This window comes from Pan paniscus, chromosome 6 (assembly GCF_029289425.2).
Source record: "Pan paniscus chromosome 6, NHGRI_mPanPan1-v2.0_pri, whole genome shotgun sequence".
Lineage (NCBI taxonomy): Eukaryota > Metazoa > Chordata > Mammalia > Primates > Hominidae > Pan > Pan paniscus.
Genome location: NC_073255.2, coordinates 105399588 through 105422730, shown reverse-complemented (window position 1 = coordinate 105422730; position 23143 = coordinate 105399588). Strand labels below are relative to the sequence as shown.

The 23143-nt window shown below is 39.2% G+C and overlaps 1 protein-coding gene and 1 pseudogene across 3 annotated transcripts in view; one reads left to right on the top strand and one right to left on the bottom strand.

Annotated features, from left to right (window-relative positions):
• ABCB1 (ATP binding cassette subfamily B member 1) overlaps window positions 1-23143 on the top strand; it is a 208404-nt gene that overhangs the window by 168243 nt on the left and 17018 nt on the right. For all 3 annotated transcript variants that reach the window (XM_034964364.4, XM_008976306.6, XM_055114636.3), the window contains 4 exons: window positions 2596-2703; window positions 4701-4778; window positions 7505-7588; window positions 12555-12758. In XM_034964364.4, the coding sequence (XP_034820255.1) occupies window positions 2596-2703; window positions 4701-4778; window positions 7505-7588; window positions 12555-12758 (474 nt within the window). The remainder of the gene's footprint in view (window positions 1-2595; window positions 2704-4700; window positions 4779-7504; window positions 7589-12554; window positions 12759-23143) is intronic.
• On the bottom strand, window positions 12769-23133 carry LOC134730804 (heterogeneous nuclear ribonucleoprotein A1-like; annotated as a pseudogene).

Sequence of the window (23143 nt, the reverse complement as noted above, 5' to 3'; positions counted from 1 at the left end):
AACAAAATCCATGTATCTCCATATGAAACTAATTGGCTTGTAGATGTAAGAATAGCAGTCTGGTTTGTGATAGGAGAGCTAACTTTGTGAACCTTCCTTTGTCATCACAGTTGGTTTCTAACCTGGGCAACTAAAGACCAGCTTCCTGAAATAGTCAATGAAAGTGATGAGATGACTTTCTCATACCTGCCAACATTTGGCTCTGAACAAATCTTGTGAACTTTCATTTCACCAATGTGCAAAGAGAGTTCCTCAAATGTTTGTCAGGCTGGCTTGAGAATGCACTGTTCTCTAACATACATACTTTCCAGGACATGAGTAAGCCTAGCATGCTTCTTTTGTAAGATGTAATTTTCATCCCACTTGCTAAGATTAAAACAAATAGGAATGGCTTCCTAAAGATTGAGGTTGACATGTGTTAGTTCCACCTCATCTTAATGGTGGCATTTTCAACAATAAAGTTACAATCTGAAAGGAATGCTCTCTGTTTAGTGACATATGTCCAAACATCAAGCTGAGGACACCCTTGCCATAACTGCTGAAAACATTGTGGAGAAAGAGATTGATCACCACAAGAAGCATAAGCTAAACACTGACTTTTGATTCTACAAAATATATATGACTATTCAGGTCTACTCATGCCTGGTTAGCTTATTTCAGTTTAATATATTCATTCATGAATTCATGTTTAATGACATTCATGCTTAATATTAAATATTTTATTCAAGAATTGTTATTATTTTTTGAGTCTCGCTCACTCTCGCCCAGGCTAGAGTGCAGTGGTGCGAACTCGGCTCACTGCAGCCTCTGCCTCCTGGGTTCAAGCGATTCTCCTGCCTCAGCTTCCTGTGTAGCTGGGATTATAGGCCTGCACCACCACGCCTGGCTAATTTTTGTATTTTTAGTAGAGATAGGACTTCACCATGTTGGCCAGGGTGGTCTCGAACTCCTAACCTCAAGTGATCCACCTGCCTCGGCCTCCCAAAGTGCTGGATTACTGGCATGAGCTGCCATGCCTGGCCTCTAGAATTATTTTTTGTGTCTGCTCTGTGCCAGATATTTTTCTAGTAGTTGAAAAAATTCTGAGAATGTGATCAAATGTCTGATTCTGTAGAGTATATGGTCCAGGGCAGGAGTCAGCAAACTTTTTCTATTAACAGTAAGATGGTAAATATTTTAGGCTTTGCATGCCACATGATTTCTGTTGCAGATACTCAACTCTGACCTAGTAGTACACAACGGCAATGTGGAAATGAATGAACACGACTGTGTTCCATTAAAACTTTATATAAACATTTGGCCAGTGGCCCATAGTTTGCTGAGCCTTGCACTAACATGTGTCTTGCAGGTTTTGGGGGTTGGCGGGGGGTAGACTGTGATGTCATCAGAGAAAAAAAAAAAGGAAATGGTTAAGTTAGGAATGGGTTTGGTTGTAACAAAACCTCAACTTATGATTTTATACTTTTCTCATTCTTCATATAACAATAAGTCTGGAGGTAAGTGACCCAGGGCTGGGATATTAGCTCTTAGATGTTGAGTAGGCAACCAGACATCTGCCTCATTGAAGATAGTGGGCTCTGCATCGGATTGCCTGGATTTATATCCTTGAGTCATCCCTTGCTGGCTGTGTTAACTTGAGCAAATTAATTACCTTCTCTGTACTTCAGTTTCTATCTGTGTAAAACCGTGATGATAATAAATCATACTTCTGGAGATGGTTGCCAGGATTAGAGGAATAGTATATATGAATTTGCTTAGAATAATGCCTGGCATAGAGTAAGAATTTGGTAATTGTTATGATTTTTGTTGGACTGACTAGTCAAAAAAAATTATTTAATCTCTTCAAAAATCCTTGTTGTTGTTTTTATTTGTTTTTTTTTTTATGAAGGATAAAGTTGTCTGTCCTGGGCTAGGAATGTTACTATCTTACAAGACTGATTTTGGCCCACTGTGAAGGGAGATACGTGTTTTCTTTCCCTGAGGAATGGTTATTCTCTGTGTTCCTTGAGTCCAAAACATCCTATTAGCCCTTATAACTATCTCTGGAAAAAATTTCAGGTATGGTGCTAGGTCAGGTAGCTGTAGTTTCCAACTGGCTCTCTTAACTGGCCATCCTACCAAGAAGGCAGGCTCAAGGAAATTCCTTTCATTTTGAAAGGCCTGGGCTGAGTGAATGACCACCACTCTGTGGTTCACCAAAAAACCACATCAGGTTTTCCCCAGACACCTTGGGACAGTTTGAAATGTCCAAATAGTAAAGCAATGAACTGCCATAAATGTAGTTCCCCACCAAGGGAAGAGGAGAGTATTTGTTCTGATTTCAACTTTACACAGTTGAGGTGGCACTCATGACTCCAAGAGGGAATCCGAACAGAAAAAATACTGGATCAATTTATGAATGATAGACCTATCCTTGGCCTCCACAGAAGGGAGAATGCAGACACCTTTAAGGCTGGCAATAGGAAAGCCAACCCCAATTTCCAGCGTACTAAGGCTCTCCTGACCCCTGAATACTGGGCCAGATGGGAAATGGGTCAGGTCCAGGATGGGTTCTTCACTGATTGAACTAAAAATCCTTTAAATGTTTTCTCACAGGTTTTTACAAGAATTGATGATCCTGAAACAAAACGACAGAATAGTAACTTGTTTTCACTATTGTTTCTAGTCCTTGGAATTATTTCTTTTATTACATTTTTCCTTCAGGTAAATGTTTCCATTTTCACTATATTCATTTTGAGAAATGCATCATTATTCAACTGGGGGGATTTATAAACATCAGTGTAATTGGCCTTTTAGTAGAACTTCTCTATTAACATGGCTACTAACAGCCAAGTTTTTCTGACATAGCGAAAAAAGATGTTTGCCTCCTCTGGCTCCCTTGCTTACCTTCTCCTCTCCACCCTTACCTCCCGCAATGAAACCAGGGGGAACAGAGTGTTTGGCCTGATATGATGATTGGAGGTGAAAGGCAGGGACTTAAAAATGGGGTGTGGGGGAGCCCTGGATGTAAGTTTGGATATAAGTATTGCCAGTAAATGTAAATACTCAAAGAAATGTCTTCCCGTGTTCTAAAAGCAACAAAAAACAAACAAAACCCCATAAGCGGGTCACATGGGTTTAAAAAGGGTTTGAAGAGTTTATCATTCAACTTTTGTTCAAGGAGAAAGAATCATTTCAGTGATGGAAGAATGTCAATCCTCCAACAAAAAATGTAGGAAACATTTGTAAAGAGTCAGATTTTTACAGCTTGAAAATCATTTGGCTGAAATGAAATGGCAAGGAATTAAGCACTCTAAAAGTTTAGTATGAGGGCCAGGTGTGGTGGCTTATGCCTGTAATCCCAGCACTTTGGGAGGCCGAGGTGAGTGGATCACCTGAGGTCAGGAGTTTGAGACCAGACTGGCCAACATGGCGGAACTCTGTCTCCGCTAAAAATACAAAAATTAACAGGGTGTGGTGGTCCACACCTGTAGTCTCAGCTACTCAGGAGGCTGAAGCAGGAAATGTCTCAGGAACCCAGGAGGCCAGGAGGAGGAGGTTGCTGTGAGCCATGATCGTGCCACTGCACTCCAGCCTGGGCAACAGAGTGAGTCTCTGTCTCTAAATAAATAAATAAATAAATACTGTTTGGTATGGCAAGACAGTATTGGTTTTGGTTCAAGTGCTCCTTGTACCTGTTTCTGATTTTGTGTCCTTGGCCACATAAGTAAACTGTCTAAGCCTCTGTTTCCTTAGCTGTAAACTGGGGATACAGGTACCTGCCTCTTGATGATTAAAAGGATCATGTGACCAAGTGCTCAGGCCTGCATGAGGCAGTAGTAGGTAATCACTTATTAATTGAATGATTAGCCACCTGTAATTTTTAAAGATAAAACTGTGACTAGATCTCTTTATTTAACATGTAAGCATGTATTACATTTTTAAAAAATAGAATGTTTTTCTGGACATTATAAGAGGTGCAAAAGAAAAAACAGACTGAATTCTTTCTTTACTGAGTACTTACAGCCTGACCTTACTAGAATAAATGTGACACTCTAACTACTTATAGGATTGCCATACCAACTATTAATACCACAGGTGTTTGGAGGAGGTAAAGATTGCTCAATGTAAATTTGGTTAAGAAAGTTGGAGTGAGGTGGGCTTTGAGCTGGTCCCTTAAATGTTGACGATTTGAATTGGTGAAGCAAAAGAAGTTAGAGGACTACCTTCATAACATCATGGTGCTTGGGGGGACTGGAACCTAGCTTGCCTAGAAAACAGGTGAGAACAAAGTCTATGAGTTATAGGACCTTAGAAGTCTAGAGATAGCAAAATGCCTAAAGATGTTAGACCACCCAACTCCTCATCTTAGTAACATGGGGAGGGAGTCCAGTGGGTAATTAAAAGCTCAGGCTCTGGATTCCCATTCTGGTTAGGATTCTCATGAATCTGGATTAAGATTCCAACTCTGTGACCTTATAACTGTGGCCTGTGGATCTTATCAGGCTCTCTAAGCCTCAGTTTCTTCTGTAAAGTGGGCTTTTCTGTCTACACCACCCGTACAGCCTTGTGCCATGGCACACAGTCACAGAAACATAGCAAGCCCTTGAAATCAGGCTTTCTGACTTTGTCTAATCTCCTGCTTTAGCAAAGACATCAATTCTCCCTCCTTTTATTTAAATGGTGGCTGGGTCCCTGACAAGGTATGTTCCTGCCCACAGGGTTTCACATTTGGCAAAGCTGGAGAGATCCTCACCAAGCGGCTCCGATACATGGTTTTCCGATCCATGCTCAGACAGGTATGTCTATCGAGGGCTGTGCCCTGGGATGTGTAGAACTCCCCATGTGTGCCCCTTGGACTCAGACAGTGGGAGCTCTGTCATGTTTCCCAGGCCTAGCTCCTGTATTGGTTGTCCCTCAGTCTCACGTCAGAGATGCGGTTGAACCACCCACTAGGCACAGGCGAGGCTCTCCTGTCTGTCAGGTCTGGGTGGGCACAAGGAACTGGACCAGTTTGAGACAGAGCCTCCAGAGTGGATTCACCTCCAGCCTGTGTCTCAGCAGTGGTGGGCAGTGCAGGCAGAAGGCATCTTTGATACCCCTCATCCCTTTCCTCTCTTTCCTTCTTTCTCCTGGCAAACCCAGGGCACGAGTGTTTCTTCCCACCAAGAGATGCCCTCTGTACTCTTTCTTTCCGCAAATCAAAACTCATCCCTGTGTCCTATTCCTCACTGTCCATTTTCTTTTCTGAGGCTAGTCTGAAATACTAGTTCAAGCTGTAGTGTTACTGGCTGATAATGGGTTTAATGGAATGCTTCTCACATTTTGCAGCTTCAAAACCCTAACCATTGACACGTGTGAATGTTTTCCTGGGGAAATGGGGAAGGAAATTAGAGGAATGTAACTCAGAGCAGCCCGGTTCAAAGGGGAAAGTTCCTTTAACAATCATGAAAATTTTGTATGTGACCTAATAACTTTCCATTTTAAAAATCACTAATCACTTGCCATTGAGTAAAATGATGCTTTAGAAGTCTGCCCCAGATGTGCCAGGGGTACTCGAACCCTGGCTAAGAGGCATCAGTTTGGTGTGTTAGGCTTTCTAGAGGGCATTCACATTTTGCCAGCTGTCTCTGGTTCCTCAGTTCTTCCCCATTCCTCCCATCACCATTTAGAAAGAAAATGTATTTATGGGAATTGCTAGCTAGTGACTGACAGAGCCAGGACTGAATCTAAGTGAGAGAGCACAGTTTGATGGGAAACCCTGTCCTTGGACTGTCAGGTCGAACTGTATTTATAAGTCAGATTCCACTTAGGTCTACACTGACCTTGCTCCAGGGCCAAATTTCCCATTACCCAACCAGCCTCCAGGCCAACTGCTATGTCCATTATACTTTGGCAGCTGAGCTGATGGTTTGTGGAATGTCTCCTCCATAAATTGTTAAGTAGGGCAAGCATTTATAAAGTGCCTTCTGCTTACAAGGTCTAGTACTTAGTATTGTAAGGCATTCAAACCTGAATGGTCCGTGTGTTCAAGGAAGTTACATTCCTGTGTGGAGACACTTTTAACCACTTAAGAATATTGAAAAGCAAGTTGATACATACTATAATAAATTATAGCACTATTTTTTCTTAAATATTTTTGGGAAAAATGATAGATACTTTTTTAATGTAAATAACCAGTTTAGATAACTTCTTAGGGACCACAGTTATTTGTAAAACACATAAATTCATACTTCAAATTCACAATCATGTTAGTATCTGTGTATTTAAAAATATAAATGGTTTTACAAAGAAAATCTTATTTTATGTTGAATGTTATATTTTAATCTGGATTACTTTTGCTGATTTGTTTTTGACTCAAATCATTTATACTGCCCTGAGCTACATTTATCTAACTGCTTATTCAACCTCTCTATTGGATGTCTAATAAGAGTTTCACTGTTTAACATTTCCAAAATGGAGCTTTTGACTCTTCCCCTCCCCACCAGCCTTATTCCTTACCCACTCTTCCCCCATATCAGTAAGCGACAGCTCCGTTCTACTAGTTGTTTGGGCTAAAAACCTTGAAGCCATCTTTGACTCTTCTCTTTCTGTTAACATTGCAAAAGCTTCCTAACTGATCTCCCTACCTCCATTTTTATCCCAATCCTGTAGGTTCACCTAAAAACAGCCACAGTCATTTTTCTAAAATAGAAATCAAATCATATCCCACTGCCCAAACCTGCTGAAGGCTGCCTGTAGCTCTCAGGGTAAAGTCTGGAATCTTGACAGTCGCCTGTAAGACCATACACTATGTGGCCCCCACTCTCTCTCAAATCTCATCTCCTATAACCGCCTTTTTCCAACACACCGTCTACTCCATAAACAGTGGCTCACTGCCCAAGAATAGGGGAGGGGAGGATCAGAGGAGCCAAATCAGAACACAAATCTGTCCAGAGGAAAGGGGCGGCTTTTACAAATTCACACAAAGGTTCTTTTTAGGCTGCTGGCAGCCTTTAAGGCTTTCTTGCTGGTGTATGAACAGATTAGGTATGCCTTTGCCTCAGGGTCTTTGCACATGCTGTTTCTGCTTTCCCTGAGGTATTCTCATCCTTTCCTTCATTCAGGCCTCTGTTCAGATGTCCCCTTAGAAAGGCCTTCTGTTTCCCCTCCCCAGTCTCTAAAATAGCACCTCCCCTCACTTTTCTGTTCTTCTTACCCTGCTCAATTTTTCTTTTATTTGTTCCTTCCATCTCTAGAATCTAAACTTCATGAAAGCAGCTACTTTGTCTTTTTTGTTCGTACAGGTCCAACACTTAGAAATCATGCGTAGGAGAAAGTAGGCACTCAGAAATTTTTCTGACAAATGAAATGATCTATTTATGTGTTTTTATATTAAGTTTCTTTCTTGTGTATTGAATGTCACATCCTGAGTACTAAATGCAGGGGGTATAAGTATAAACAAAACTGACCCCATCGCTGCCCTCTTGGAGCTGAGAGTCTCATAAACAGCTTTAAGGTAATAAAATCATTTTCTGTGCCACAGGATGTGAGTTGGTTTGATGACCCTAAAAACACCACTGGAGCATTGACTACCAGGCTCGCCAATGATGCTGCTCAAGTTAAAGGGGTACGTGCCTCCTTTCTACTGGTGTTTGTCTTAATTGGCCCTTTTGGACCCCAGCATGAAACTAATTTTCTCCTTACGGGTGTTAGTTATCATCATTAAGAAAATGTTGAATAAATATCTAACCTACGAATATATCACATGCTTTTTGTAGCAACATGTTAACTATTTAAACATTATATACTGTAGAGCATATAGATAACTTATAAACCATTTGCTATTGCTGTTATTCATGCTATTAACAAGATGCATATAGAATAGTTATTTAGAAAAGAGAGTATAAAGTGCTCAATCAACATAAAACAGTAATTGCTACTGAAGAAAGGATGTATTTAATTGCTGTAAGAAAGTTTAGAGTCACTATGGTTACAGAAGGGAGGGAAGACAATCCTCTAAAATATAGGTTGAAGGAAATGAAAAGCACATTAAAAAATTAAGGCAAGAATAGAATAACTTCAGTCTTTATCTTTAATAACTTTAAACTTTAATAATTTTAATAACTTAAATTTTGCTACTGTATGAATCTCTTGATATAACTAGATACTATTGAACCAGCAGGTTTTGATTTTTGGCTGAAGTGACAATTTCTTCTACAACTGTTTATGGCAAAAGTCCACAAAATGATGTAGAATTTGAAAAAATTCATGTAATCTCTGGTGTGTCTTTTCCCCTCTTGAACCTTATCCATCTTTATCTTTAAATCTTTTCTGTAAGATAGTACTATACTAACATTTCTTCTATCTAATATATGGGGCTTCTTTAAGAATAAATTAAGCTATAAATGAGGAAACACATAGAGTTATAACGTTGAAATATAAACCTTAGGAGTCCCTCTTTTTCTATTGTTTGGAATAGTTTCAGAAGGCATAGTACCAGCTCCTCTTTGTAATTGTTGTTTTAATACAAACTTCTTTGCCTAAAGCAAACAAAACAATAAAAATCAAGGTTTAGATCAAGTTGTATAGAATGTAATTACAGGTGCACGCCTGTAATCCCAGCTACTCGGGAGGCTGAGGTACGAGAATTACTTGAACTCAGGAGGTGGAGGTTGCAGAGCTGAGATTGCACCACTGCACTCCAGCCTGGGTGACAAAGCAAGACTATGTCTCAAAAAAAAAAAAAAAAAATGCAAAGAAGACAGAGTGGCTGGAATAAAGTGAGTGAAAAGAAGAGTCATAAGTGTGTTAAGGTCAGCATTATATCCAGAAGTAGATGGAAAACCACTGTAGGGTTTTGAACACAGAAGTGACATGATCTGAAATTTTGAAAGGATCACTATAGAAACTGTGTGAATAGGCCGAAGGGGGCAAGCATAGAAGGAGTCTGTTGCAGTAATCCAGGAGGAGATGATAGTGTTTTAGACTAATTTGGTTATACAAAAGGCTATAAGATATAATTAATTCTGGATATATTTTAGATGTACAGCCAACAATGTGTTGGTTGGATTAGATGATGGATATGAGAGAAAGGGTATTTAAAGATGACTCCAAATTCTTTTACCTGCACAGTGGAAAAAAAAATGGAGTTGATTTTTTTTTTTTTTTTTTTTAAAGAGACAGGGTCTCTCTTTGTAGCCCAGGCCAGACTGCAGTGGCATGATTACAGCTCACTATAACCTAGAACTCATGGGCTCAAGCAATCCTCCCTTCTCAGCCTTCCTGGTAGCTGGGACCACAGGTGTGCACCACCATGTCGAGCTAATTTTTAAATTTTTTGTAGAGGCAGGGTCTCCCTATGCTGCCCAGTCTGGTCTTGAACTCCTGGGCTCAAGTGATCCTCCCTGCCTCAGCCTCCCAAAGTGTTGAGATTACAGGTGTGAGCTGCCATGCCCAGCTGGAGTTGATCTTTATGAAATTCAGAAGCCTGTTGGAGAAGCAGGCTTGGGGGAGAATGGAGAGTTCTGTATGAGACATGGTAAGTTTGTGACGTCTGTATTAGACATCCATATGTAGATGTCAAGAAGGCTGAAATTTGCACTGCTAACTTTAGTAAACCTTTTTTATAATTGGTTTACTAAATAAGTTTTACTATGCTTCTCCATTCATTTTGGTCCTCACAACTCTATAGACTCCTACTCTGTAGGAGGAATATACATGAGACAGTGAGCATTAGTCTTTGGAATAAAGGAACAGTAACCAGTGCAATGTGACATTGCACAATATGACACAGACCCTGTGGTATGGGCTCATGTGCTTTGATGGACAAATATCCCGCATCACATTTGACGTGGAAGACACAATTCTGGAGGCAACTCAGTCTTTTGCAGCAGAACCCAGAGCAGATGTATTCAGGGCATTCTGTATTGCAGTTTTTCTTCCTGCCTCTTAAATTCCTCTGGTGTTATGACCTGCCTTAGGCCACAGTGAGTTCCTATATTTGTAAAATTGGTGGTCACTTTTTCCCTCCATAGTGCTGTTTGTGAGGCCCTTTGCCATATTCACTGTCTCTAATTGCCTGCTGGGGTCAACCTTCTGCTTTTCACTTGTTTCCTCAAAGACACCTCGAACTTGGCCCTGCCAAGATGGCTGCACTCACCTTATATGAGCCACTCAAGCAAAACTGTTTTCCAGAACTTAAAACAGTGGCTAAAAAGGAAAGACCAGGGAAGAGGAAATGAGCAGGTTGGCAAACATTGTCAACCTAGGAAAGCCCAATGTAGCTGTTATCACAGATTGACTGAGAGAGGACTGTTGGATCTACTTTACACCACTAGCTGACCTGTTTTTGGCTGACAGGTTTTAGTTCCTCCCCTCAACCCTAGTCTTTACAATGAAAATTTTCTGGCTACTAATCTGTGCTCTTCCATTCATCTTAGTCCCCATATTTCTATAGACTCCTACTCTGTAGAAATAGATGTAGGACAGTGAGTGTTAATCTTCAGAATAAAGGAATAGTAATCAGTGTAATGTCTGAAGTGCTAAATCAAATGAAGCCGAGGGGTTAAATCTCCTTGCAGTTTAAGGTCTTAGACTTCTTAGTTACTCTTTTTGGTACATTAAAGAATTTGCCATCTTTGATCCATCTTATTTATTTCTGTGGCCCTTCACTACTATCCAAAGCTGCACATTTATATGTCTGAAAGGTTAAATAGCTGGGTAATTCCTCTGCCATGAACTCACACCTAGAAGTGATTCTAGGTGATATTCTAAGAGCTTCTCTCACAAGCCCATAAGTCAGTAGCTGCAGTGGGAAATGAGCTCTGAGTAGAACTTGTAGATACTGAGAACAGGAGCAACTTATATCATCCCTGTGCCACAGCCATTCTCCAGCTTGCATCCTTTGACCTTCAAACTAAAGATGTGAAATGCAGAGAGCTGGCTTTGAAAACCATTCCAGTCTGATTTATCCCAAATTTGGCAAATCATCCCTTTAATATAAGCTCAATGATTGCATCAACAAAATATACAGGTGTTCTATTATTTATGATACCTCTTTCAGCCCTGGTGCAGCTCCATGGTATGGAATTTAATGTATTTAAAGGCTACTGATAGTTATAGCACTCTTTACCTAAGTACTAGTCTGGTGTTTATATCAGACAGGTGTTAAATGATTTTGTAGGGATGAATGTAGGGAATTATAAAGGATTCTATTGTTGCTAGAAAGGAGTCCCGATGCAGACCTTGAAAGAGGGTTCTTGGATCTTGTACAAGAAAGAATTCAAGGCGAATCCACAGAGTAAAGTGAAAGCAAGTTTATTAAGAAAGTGAAAAAATAAAGAATGGCTACTTCATAGGCAGAACAGCAGCATGGGATGCTCAGCTGCTTATACTTATTGTTACTTCTTGATTACATGCTAAACAAGGGGTGGATTATTCATGAGTTTCCCAGGAAAAGGGGTGGGCTCTTCTCAGAACTGAGGGTTCCTCCCATTTTTAGACCATATAGGGTAACGTTGCCATGGCATTTGTAAATTGTCATGGCGCTGGTGTGTCTTTGAGCATGCTAATACATTATAATTAGCGTATAATGAGCAGTGAGAACAACCAGAGGTCACTTTTGTCACCATCTTGATTTTGGTAGGATTTGGCTGGCTTCTTTACCACAGCTTGTTTTATCAGCAAGGTCTTAGCGACCTGTATCTTGTGCTGACCTCCTGTCACATCCTGTGACTTAGAATGCCTAACCTCCTGGGAATGTAGCCCAGTAGATCTCAGCCTTATTTTACCCAGCCCCTTTTCAGAAAAAGCAGATCTGGGGCCAGGGCAGGCATTTGGAATGGCTTGAGGGCACAGAATATTTCCAGGGTAGAGGAGATGTGCTGGACTAAATTATAGAGTGATGGACTAAACTGACTTTGTAGCTTGACTTTTGGTTTCAGAGTTGGAAATCTGGTTTACAGTTGGACATTATACAGTGGTGGATTAAATTCACTTTGCAGTTTGACTTCTGGCTTTAGAGCTGGAACTCAGTGCACACTAGTGAAAGTCATGCTTCAGACTCCCTCTGGAATTCAAGGGGAAGATAATAATGCGCGCTTACTATCTTAAATTAAATTCCATAATTTTCAGCTCTGTATTTTTTCCAAATTAAACATTATATCTCAAACAGACCCAGATGTATTTGAATATTATTAATGACAAACATTAGGCTTAAATTACAAATAATAATATACCTAACATTGGAAATTTCCATCATTCCTAGTTTGTCAGACTCCTTTATCTTGCTAATTTGCAGATATTGCTTTAGTAATGTTGCCGTGATTAATGAAGGTTTTCTTGGTATTAAAAGATCCAAAGAGATAGGAATATATAATTGAACTCTAGATTGTTGATATTCTACTTTCAGCATTCTGAAGTCATGGAAATTCTTACTGTAGAAACTCAATAAACTTACAAGTAGACCTTTACTTTTTAGTTCATTACTGAGAAAATAATGAATATAGTCTCATGAAGGTGAGTTTTCAGAAAATAGAAGCATGAGTTGTGAAGATAATATTTTTAAAATTTCTCTAATTTGTTTTGTTTTGCAGGCTATAGGTTCCAGGCTTGCTGTAATTACCCAGAATATAGCAAATCTTGGGACAGGAATAATTATATCCTTCATCTATGGTTGGCAACTAACACTGTTACTCTTAGCAATTGTACCCATCATTGCAATAGCAGGAGTTGTTGAAATGAAAATGTTGTCTGGACAAGCACTGAAAGATAAGAAAGAACTAGAAGGTGCTGGGAAGGTGAGTCAAACTAAATATGATTGATTAATTAAGTAGAGTAAAGTATTCTAATCAGTGTTATTTTGTTACTCCCTACTGCTTACTATGCTCTAAGAATGTGTTTATAACCATTCCTCAAAGCAATCTTTTTCATGCTTATTCAGTAAATTAGAAACTTACAGAAAGTAGCAAAGCCAGTTCTTGGACTCAAAAACTGATAATTAACTTTAACAGACTTTTTCAGTTTTCAGGCCATTGTCTTCACACTGTTCTTCCTTCCTCCCCACTTTCCTCCTTCCCTTAGTTATTTTCTTCTTTCTTTTCTCTCACTTTCACTCTCTCTCCACTCCTTCCTTCCTTCTTTCCTTCCTTCCTTCTTTCCTTCTTTTCTTTCCTTTTTTCCTTCCTTCCCTTCTTCCTTCTTTCTTTCCTTTCTTTCTTTCTTTCTTTCTTTCTTTCTTTCTTTCTTTCTTGCTTGCTTGCTTGCTTGCTTTCTTGCTTTTCTTTCAAGCTTAAATCCATTCCTTTATTGAGGAAAGTAAGCCCATTTTATTTGTACATGTGAGGGGGGAGATTAAATATGGAAAAATGCTAGGGGTATTTATTATATCTGTTTTAAATTACTACCACTCTTTCTTTTTTTTTTTTGTCATGCTCCTCCCTTCATCCTATTTCTGTTTATCTTTACCCGTTTTTTACTTCTTTTTTTTTCCCCTGCATACTTGTCTATTTTTTCCCATTATTTAACAAATGCTTATGTGGCATTTACTGTGTTTCCTGGCAAATGTCTTATTCCTTATAGCAACCATATGGGGTCTATTATCTCATTTTTCTAGTGGGGCTGAGGCACAGGCAGGTCATGGCTCTGGACTTTAGAGCTGATAGGTCTTGGAGCTGGGATTCAAACTCAGACAGTTGTGCTCCAAAGTTGTTTCTCTTTCTGTTATAAAACAAAGAGTTCCTCTGATGGCAGAATGCAGTCTGATATCACATGATCTGTATCATAGTGGAAATGAGAGGTCAGAGCAGGGCTGACTGCCGTAACTAACATTTAGGACAGGGATATATGTGTGATGAACATTCTGAGATTCCCAGGAGTTAGGGCAGGGACTCACACAGATCGGAGTGGCTCTGGTTGTCAGTAGGCCCAGCTACCTCACCAAGTGAATGATGAAGAAGGCCCCAGATGTTGGTCATTGCCACTAATGCTTTGTCCTTTACCACTCTGCTATCTCTTCAGACTCTTTATCCCATTTTTGGGGGGTTCCCTCTGGAAAATCTTTTGGGCCAGCTGTAGTACCTCCCCAGCCAGTGTCTGTAGGGGACAAACCTCATGCGAGGCATCCTATCAGGCTCCCGGAGGCCTATTTCTGGAGGTACATCAGGATGGTGCTGACCCACAGGGGTCTATTGTGGTCTGGCTCAAGTAACGTTGGCCCCTGCCAGGGAATACATTCTGTGCCAATGACTTCCTTTAATATTGTACTTTGGGGGTCTCCCCCATGGTGTTGACTCTTCCCCTGAGAAGATGGAAAAATCTAGGACAAAATATAAAAAAAGGAGAAAGCATTCTAGTTAACAGTGTCATTATTTAATGAGGTATTTGAAATGTCCCAGAAGGGAGTCTTAGATTGCTTTTAGGAAGAAGATGATACAATCTGATCCTAAGCTAATTCATGCAAACCACAGGTTAGCACCTTTGAAGTGACACATGAGATTTAAGACTCTTGGAGTTCTGTCAGAGGGGCCAAAGGAAGGGGAGCAGATGGAAATGAATTATGTGTGGATATGGCAGATTTTCTGAGCAAAGGTCAGGGATGTGATACATTTTCTAATTCAGGGGTGGCTCATGAGAGGGACAGAAGTAGGTAGGGAAAGTAGTGGATCTTCACCAACCAGTCCACATAATATTGAAAATCAACTTCCACCTGATCACAATTCTCAAGCTGCTATTTGGTCCTTCTTATATAACAAGTATCCTTCTAACAGCTCTAAATACTTGATCTAATTTAATGCTGTCAATAACCCTGTTGAATTATCCCTGTTGGATAGATAATGAAACCCAAGATTCAGAGAGATCAAGTAACTTGCTCACAGTCACACAGCAACAGCCTCCTAACCAATCTCCCTGCTTCAACTTCTTCCATTCTTGTCCAACTATAGTCTACATTCTTACAGAAGTCATTCTGACCTCTCATAAATAAAAATCTAATAATGCCAACCCTTACTTAAAACTCCCAAATGGCTTCTGATCACACTTGGAACAAAATCTAATCTTTTATCATGGTTTATCAAACTCTGTATGATCTAACTCCTGATGACCTTTATGGCCTTATCTGGCATCACAGTCTCTTATGCCTGTGTGCCCTGGCCCAGTGGGCATTCTTGCAATTCCTGGAATGTTTTAAGCTGATTGCCTCTGATCTTCTCTTGGCTGACTTTACGTTATTCATATCCCAAAATTATTACCTCTTCAGAGAGGCCATTCCTGACACCTGAATTAATTCATGATACTTTGCAGCCCTTGATGTTTCTTTCCTATTTCTTTGTTTATTGGTTAATGGTGTACCATTTGTTTATTGATTAATGGTGTATGTGACATTAGAGCCCACACTTATTCTGACTGCATGATGTCAAAACCTGCTCATAACCTCTACCCTGCCTGTGATCTGTGCTCTGCAGTTTTTCAGCACATTATTGTGGACTAGTGAGCATCTTTATAAAATACAGGTGACCCTTGAACAGCACGTGTTTGAACTGAGTGGGTCCACTTATATGTAGGTTTTTTTCAATAAATGTATTGGAAAATTTTTTGAAGATTTGCAACAATTTGAAAAAACTCACAAGCCATGTAGCCTAGAAATATCAAAAAATTAAGAAAAAGTTAAGTATGTTATAAATGCATAAAATATATGTAGTTACTAGTCTTATTATTTACTACCATAAGATATACACAAACCTATTATAAAAAAAAGTTAAAAGTGATCAAATTTTATGCACACAAACACTTATAGACCATATAAGGCACCATTCACAGTCAAGACACATGTCAACAACTGTAAAGATACAGTGTTACATGTTTTGGCTCTGTGTCCTCATCCAAATCTCACCTTGAATGGTAATAATCTTCACATGTTATGGAAGGGTCCCAGTGGGAGGTAAATGAATCCTGGGAGTGGGTTTTTCCCATGCTATTCTCATGATAGTGAATAAGTCTCATGAGATCTGATGATTTTATAAAGGGGAGTTCCCCTGCATATGCTGTCTTGCCTGCTGCCATGTGAGATGTCCCTCTGCTCTTCCTTCATCTTCCGCCATGATTGTGAGGCCTCCCCAGCTATGTGGAACTGTGAGTCCATTAAACCTCTTTCCTTTATAAATTACCCAATCTTGGGCATGTCTTTATTAGCAGCATGAGAACAGACTAATACATAGTGTTAAATCATAAAATAAAACCATAGTATGTACTGTACTACCCCAGTAATTTTGTAGCCACTTCCTGTTGCTACTGCAGTGAGTTCAAGTGTTGTATCTGCTTAAAATGCAGTGACACTAATAATCTCAGCAGGAGCAGTTCATCTCTCCAGTAAACTGCATACTGCAATAAAAAGTGATCTCTCATGATTCTTGCGTATTTTAAAAATCATGTTTAGTGCAATATCATAAACATTAAATAACACCAGGGAACCCATATCAAGTGACACTAGTGTTGCTGGAAGTGCTCCCAACAAGCAGAGAAAAGTCATGACATTACAGGAAAAAGTTGAACTGCTTGATACATACTATAGATGTGAGGTCTGCAGCTGCAGTTAGTTGCCTGCCATTTCAAGATAAATGAATCTAGCATAAGAACCATTGTAAAAGAAAACAAAACAAAACAAAAACAAAATTCATAAAAGCCATCACTGCAGCTACAACAGCAGGTGCAAAAACCTTGCACTTTTTGTACAATACATTTATCTCATATTGAAAATGCAGCTTTCACATGGGTGCAGGATTGCTGTAAGAAAGGCATACCTATAGACTCTAATATGATTAGAGGAAAAGCAAAGTCAATTCAAATTAAAAGTAAGATGAAGGATCAGAGCTGGATCATTTAATGCCAGCAAAGGATGGTTTGATAATTTTAGAAAGATATTTGTCTTTAAAAAAACGTCAAGATAGCAGGAGAAGCAGCTTCTGCCAGTCAAGAGGCAGCAGAAATGTTCCTAGATGCTATTAAAAAAAATCATTGAGAAGAAAGGATATCTGCCTGAAAAGGTTTTTAATGCAGTTGAAAGTACCCTATTTTAGAAAAAAAATGCCACAAAGGACTTTTATTAATAAGGAAGAGAAGCAAGTCCAAGGATTTATGTCAGAAAGGAGTAGGCTAACTCTACTGTTTTGTATAAATGCAATCCGGTTTAGGATGAGTCCATATCTATAGATATGCTCTTATGTGTAAAGCTGCTCATCCCTGATCCTTGAAGGGAAAAGATAAGCCTCAGCTGCCAGTATTTTGGTTGTACAAGAAGGCGTGGACAATGAGAGCACTTTTTCCGGATTGGTTACATTGATGCTTTCTTTGTTCTTGAAGTCAGAAAGTACTTAGACAGCAACGGACTGCCTTTTAAAGTTCTTTTGATATTAGACAATGCTCCTGGCCACCCAGAACCCATGAGTTTAACATCAAAGGTATTGAAGTGGTCTGCTTGCCTCCTAAACATGTCTCTAATTCAGCCTTTAGATGAGGGGGTTATAAGAATCTTTTTTTTTTAAATAAATTTTTTGTAGACATGAGGTCTCACTGTGTTGCCTGGGCTGGTCTCGAACTCCTGAGCTTAAGCGATCCTCCTGCCTTAGTCTCCCAAAGTGCTAGGATTACAGGTGTGAGCCACTGTGCCTCGCCACTCATAAGGATTTTTAAGGCTCATCACAAAGCACATGGTACTCTACAGAAAGGATTGTTAATGCTATGGTAGAGAGCCACCAGAGAGAAGAACATCATGCAAGTCTGTAATCCTAAAATGATAAATTTCTGCTGGAGAAAACTGTGTCTAGATGTACATGATTTCACAGGATTTATGACAGAGCCAATCAAGGAAACCACAAAAAGAAATAGGAGATATGAAAAAAAAAAAAAAAGGTGGTGGGTGAAGGCTTTCAAGGTATAGATTTTGGAGAACTTCAAGAGCAAATAAACATCACACCAGAGGAATTAACAGAAGATGACTTGATAAAGATGAGTGTTTCCAAACCACTGCCAAACAATGCGGAAGAAGATATAGGAGAAGCAGTGCCAGAAAACTAACTTTACACAATCTGGCAAAGGAGTTTCAGTTATTCAGGACTGCTTTTAACTTCTTTTATGACATGGACCCTTCTGTGATACAGGCACTGAAACTGAAGCAAACAGTGGAGGAAGGATTGGTACCATATTGAAACATTTTTAGAGAAATGAAAAAGGAAAAAGTCAGACAGAGACCACAATGCATGTCAGTCACACCAGGTGTGCCTGCCTTTCCCGCCTCCCCTTCCACTTCCTCTGCCTCTTCCCCTCTGCCACCCCTGAGACAGCAAGACCAATCCCTCTTCTTCCTCCTTTTCCTTAGCCTATTCAATATAAAGATGATGAAGATAAAGACCTTTAAATGATCCACTTCCGCTTAATGAATAGTAAATATATTTTCTCTTCCTTGTGATTTTCTTAATAACATTTTCTTCCCTCTAGCTCACTTTATTATAAAAATACAAATATATATTACATATAACATACAAAATACATGTTAATTGACTGTTTATGTTATTGGTAAGACTTCTGGTTGACAGCAGGCTATCAGTAGTTAAGTTTCTGGGGATTCAGAAGCTATATGTGAATTTTCAACTGCACGAGGGGTCAGTCTCCCTAACCCCCATGTTGTCCAAGGCTCCATTGTAGATGCTTTTTTAGTTTTCAGAAATAAAAGCCATAAACTTGTTTATTTGAGGGTAGGAAGAGTAATGTCAGGAGGCTGTTTTTTCTTTCTAGAAACATACATTTTTATTTCTTCAAAATTATTTAGTACACAACAGTTTCCGAGGGAAACTCGATGCTATTTGTTCTTGGATTAGAAATTCTCTCTCCTGATGGTGATTACTGAGTCTCCATTTAAAACTCTTGGAATAAATGAAGCTGTGAGGATGCGGGGTGCTAATTAAGCCTTTTCCTAATTGCTTCATTGTGCGTCAAGATGAAGACAGTCCTGAAGTTATTATACTGTTTTACTCACCACTTTTAGGTCTGTGACTCAAACTCCCACTTTTATTGGGCTATATACACACTAAAAAGCAATGACATTTACAAACCAATCTCAGACAAGACACTCCTGCCTTAGAAAATGGTGCACAGAAAATATTTCTTAAAACCATTACACTGAAATATACAGTAAAATCTGCTTTTCAGCAGACATTGTTATAGTCTGTTGAATTTTCTTACTAATCTAGAAAACCTGTTTGTTAGAATTCCGATAATTAGAAATATTTCTTTTTTTTTTTTTGCTTGTGAAACTTCAGCTTTTATTTTATTTTATTTTTTTATTTTTATTATACTTTAAGTTTTAGGATACATGTGCACAACGTGCAGGTTAGTTACATATGTATACATATGCCATGTTGGGGTTCTGTACCCACCAACTTGTCATTTAACATTAGGTATATCTCCTAATGCTATCCCTCCCCCCTCCCTCTACCCCACAACAGGCCCCAGTGTGTGATGTTCCGCTTCCTGTGTCCATGTGTTCTCATTGTTCAGTTCCCACCTATGAGTGAGAACATGCGGTGTTTGGTTTTTTGTCCTTGCGATAGTTTGCTGAGAATGATGGTTCTAATGTGTCTGACAAAAGGATTGTCTTTGGGAATTTGAAGGTGAATTTTTTCTCCTCACCTTTTGCTTTCTGCACTTTTACGATTTTCTAAAGTGACTATATATCATTTTTATAATGTGTAAAAGAAGTTTATACAATATTTTAAAATAAACCTGCCATTTTCCTAATTTTCTAAGTATCTTATGGTAAACATAATTCAACCTTCTTGGCCTGTCAGTGTAAGAATAATATTTAAAATTTTATTTTTAAATAAGTTTTTGTTTCTAAGAATGTTACTAATTTTTTTTTTACTTCTAATAGATTTTGATATTAGTCTTCAAAACTGACTTAATGTCTTATGAAATGCTTGCTGTTATGTTTGAAGTTAGGTAATTTATGTAAGATTCAGTGAAGAATAAGTGGAATTTCATGTTTATGATTTTAAGCTATAAAACACTCTAAATTAAATGTGTCTTTATTAGAATCTGTTCTGACCAGTGCAGAGGCCAGAGAGAGGAAGAACATCTTAAACAATAAAGAGTCATTTCTCTTGGTGACTTATAATTCTGGAAATTATTTCTCTTAAAATCATAGCATTAAAAGGGACTTTAGAGACCCTCTAGTCCATCGTCCTCATTTTGCAAATGAGGAAAATGAGACAGCATGTTGGTTCAAGGTGGTGCGGCTGATGTAGGCTGAAATCTCATCTTGTACACTGGTGTTCTTTGCTTTTTCCATATCCCTTTACTCAGACTCCAGAGGTGATGAAGGATGTATGTTTCCTAATCAAATTGCCTTGTTGGAAGTAACATTTGATTACAACATAATTGAATGATGGAAACTTTCTTTTTAAGATGGAGTCTCACTCTGTTGCCCAGGCTAGAGTGCAGTGACGCCATCTTGACTCACTGCAATCTCTGTCTCGCCAGTTCAAGCGCTTCCTCTGCCTCCCAGTAGCGTGGGATTAAGGAATGTGCCACCATGCCCAGCTAATTTTTGTATTTTTAGTAGAGATGGGGTTTCACCATGTTGATGGTGGCTGGTCTCAAACTCCTTACTTCAAATGATCCACCTGCCTCCATCTCCCAAACTGCTGGGATTACAGGCATGAGCCACCATACCCAGCCCAAAACTTTCTGGAAAACAGATTGATAGTATGTGCCACATTCCTTAAAAAATTAAAAAATTTAATTCAAGCCAGGTGTAGTGCCATGTGCTTGTAGTCTTAGCTACTTGGCAGACTGAGGCAGGAGGATTGCTTACCCAGGTGTGTGAGGCTGCAGTGAGCTATGATGATCACACCAGTGAATTGCCACTGCACTGCAGCCTGGGCAACAGAGCAAGACCCCGTTTCTAAAAAAAAAAGTTAGTTTTCTTTGACTTATTAATTTCACCTTAAGAAATTTTCCTAATAAACCAATTCAATATGGACAAATGTTTAGGTACAAAGATGTTTATCTCACCACTATTTTTAATAAAAAAGGAATTGAAAACCTGGCTCAACAATAAAGGAATACTTAATTGGTTATGATATTAAAGGACTCATTACACATCTCATTATTAATGTGTATTTAATGAACTTGGAAAATGCTTTTGATATGAAGGTAAAAAATAATGATATAGAGCTAAATATAGAGTTTCATTCCAATCTTTTTAAATATATTTATGCACTTAGGAAAAAAACAATGTGGAAATGTGTAAAATATACTTTTTTTTTAATAAAAAGGACACATTTATTCAGCATCATGATTAGACTATTACATTTAACAATCAACAGCATGGGTGCCAAAAAAAATCTACATTAAAACCCTTTGTTGTAATGCTTTACACTTTCCACAGAACAGAAACTAAAAGAATCTGTTATACAATTAGTCACAAATATAGTCCTCGAGTTTTTTACCCATACACGTGAGTATTTGTCTAAAACATGTCTTCTTGTAGCAGTTAGGCCCTGCCACCACTGTGCTTGTCTGAGTTCACAAATCTGTTGTAAACTGTAGCTTCCCTGTCACTTCTCTGGCTCTTATCTCCCGCTAAGCTTTGTTTCCTGGCAGTAATTTAAAATCTTCTGCCACTGCTGTAGCTACTGCTGCTACTGGAACTGCCATAGCCACCTTGGTTTCATGGTTTGGCAAAGTACTGGCCTGTACCAGCATAGGGGCCAGAGCTTCTGCCTCCAAAGTTTCCTCCCTTCATGGGTCCAAAATGTAAAACTAATTGTTGTAATTGCCAAAATCATTACACCACCTCCAAAATTGCTTCCATCATTACCAAATCCATTATAGCCATCCCCACTGCCACTATATCCACCACCACCACAGCTGCCACCAAAGCCACCATGACCACTGAAGTTTCCTCCACGACCAAAGTTGTCATTCCCACCGAAACTACCTCCACGACCACCACCAAAGTTCCCAGAGCTGCTTTGCCTCTTTGGCTGGATGAAGCACTCACCATCTCTTGCTTTGACAGGGCTTTCCTAACTTCACAAGTGTGGCCATTCACAGTATGGGTATTTCTCAGTGACAGTCTTACCCATGGAGTCATGGTCGTCAAAAGTTACTAAAGCAAAGCCCCTTTTCTTATCACTGCCTTGGTCAGTCATGATTTCAATCACTTCAATTTTTCCATGCTATTCAAAATAATCTCCTAGGTGATGTTCTTCAGTGTCTTTAATGCCACCAACAAATATCTTTTTCGCAGTTGGGTGGGCATCTGGTCTTTGAGAATCTTCTCTTGAGACAGCTCTCTTTGGTTCCACAACTCTTCCATCCACCTTGTATGGCCTGCATTCATGGCTGCATCCACCTCCTCCACAGTGGCATATGTGACAAACCCAAAGTCCCTTGAGCGCTTGGTATTTGGATCTCTCATTACCACGCAATCCATGAGCATTCCCCATTGCTCAAAATGGCTCCTCAGGCTCTCATTGGTCAACCAATGTAGAGCTCAACCTCCAATGAAGAATTTCCTCAGCTGTTTGGGCTCATTAGGAGACTCTGACTTAGACATGACGGCAGGGGAAAGAGAGACTTTAAGGATGCTTCCTTGGTGGCGTCCACGGGCAGAAAGGGGTAAGCGTCCACAGGCAGAGAGGAGTAAGCCTTCGAATGTATCTAAAATTTACTTTTTATTGCCTGCATTCTTTCACTATTTTCCAAACATTCTTCAATTGTCACAAATGGCAATGATAAAGAGAAAAATATAAACATCACATTTTAAAAATAAGTGTAAAATAACTGTGAACTTAAAATGTGATCATCATAGAAGAAAGAGCACTGCAATAGAAGTACTGTGAGTTCTCTGGTTAATTTTGCGAAGCCACGTAAAGCTGTGTGGCTTTAAGCAATGCCTTAATCCATTTAAGTCTTAGCTTCTATTTCTGCAAAGGAGAAGTTTAAATTAGTCAATCTTCCTTCCAGATCCATAACTCAGTTTGATAAATTACTTAGTATCTTTTTCTACAGAGAAAATGCTCATACATAATAATAAATATGTAATCATAAAATTATTTTCATTAGTCTGTTTTATAGAATTCAAATTAATCACCACTATTTACTCTTGTGCCTCTTGGTGATCGGTGCT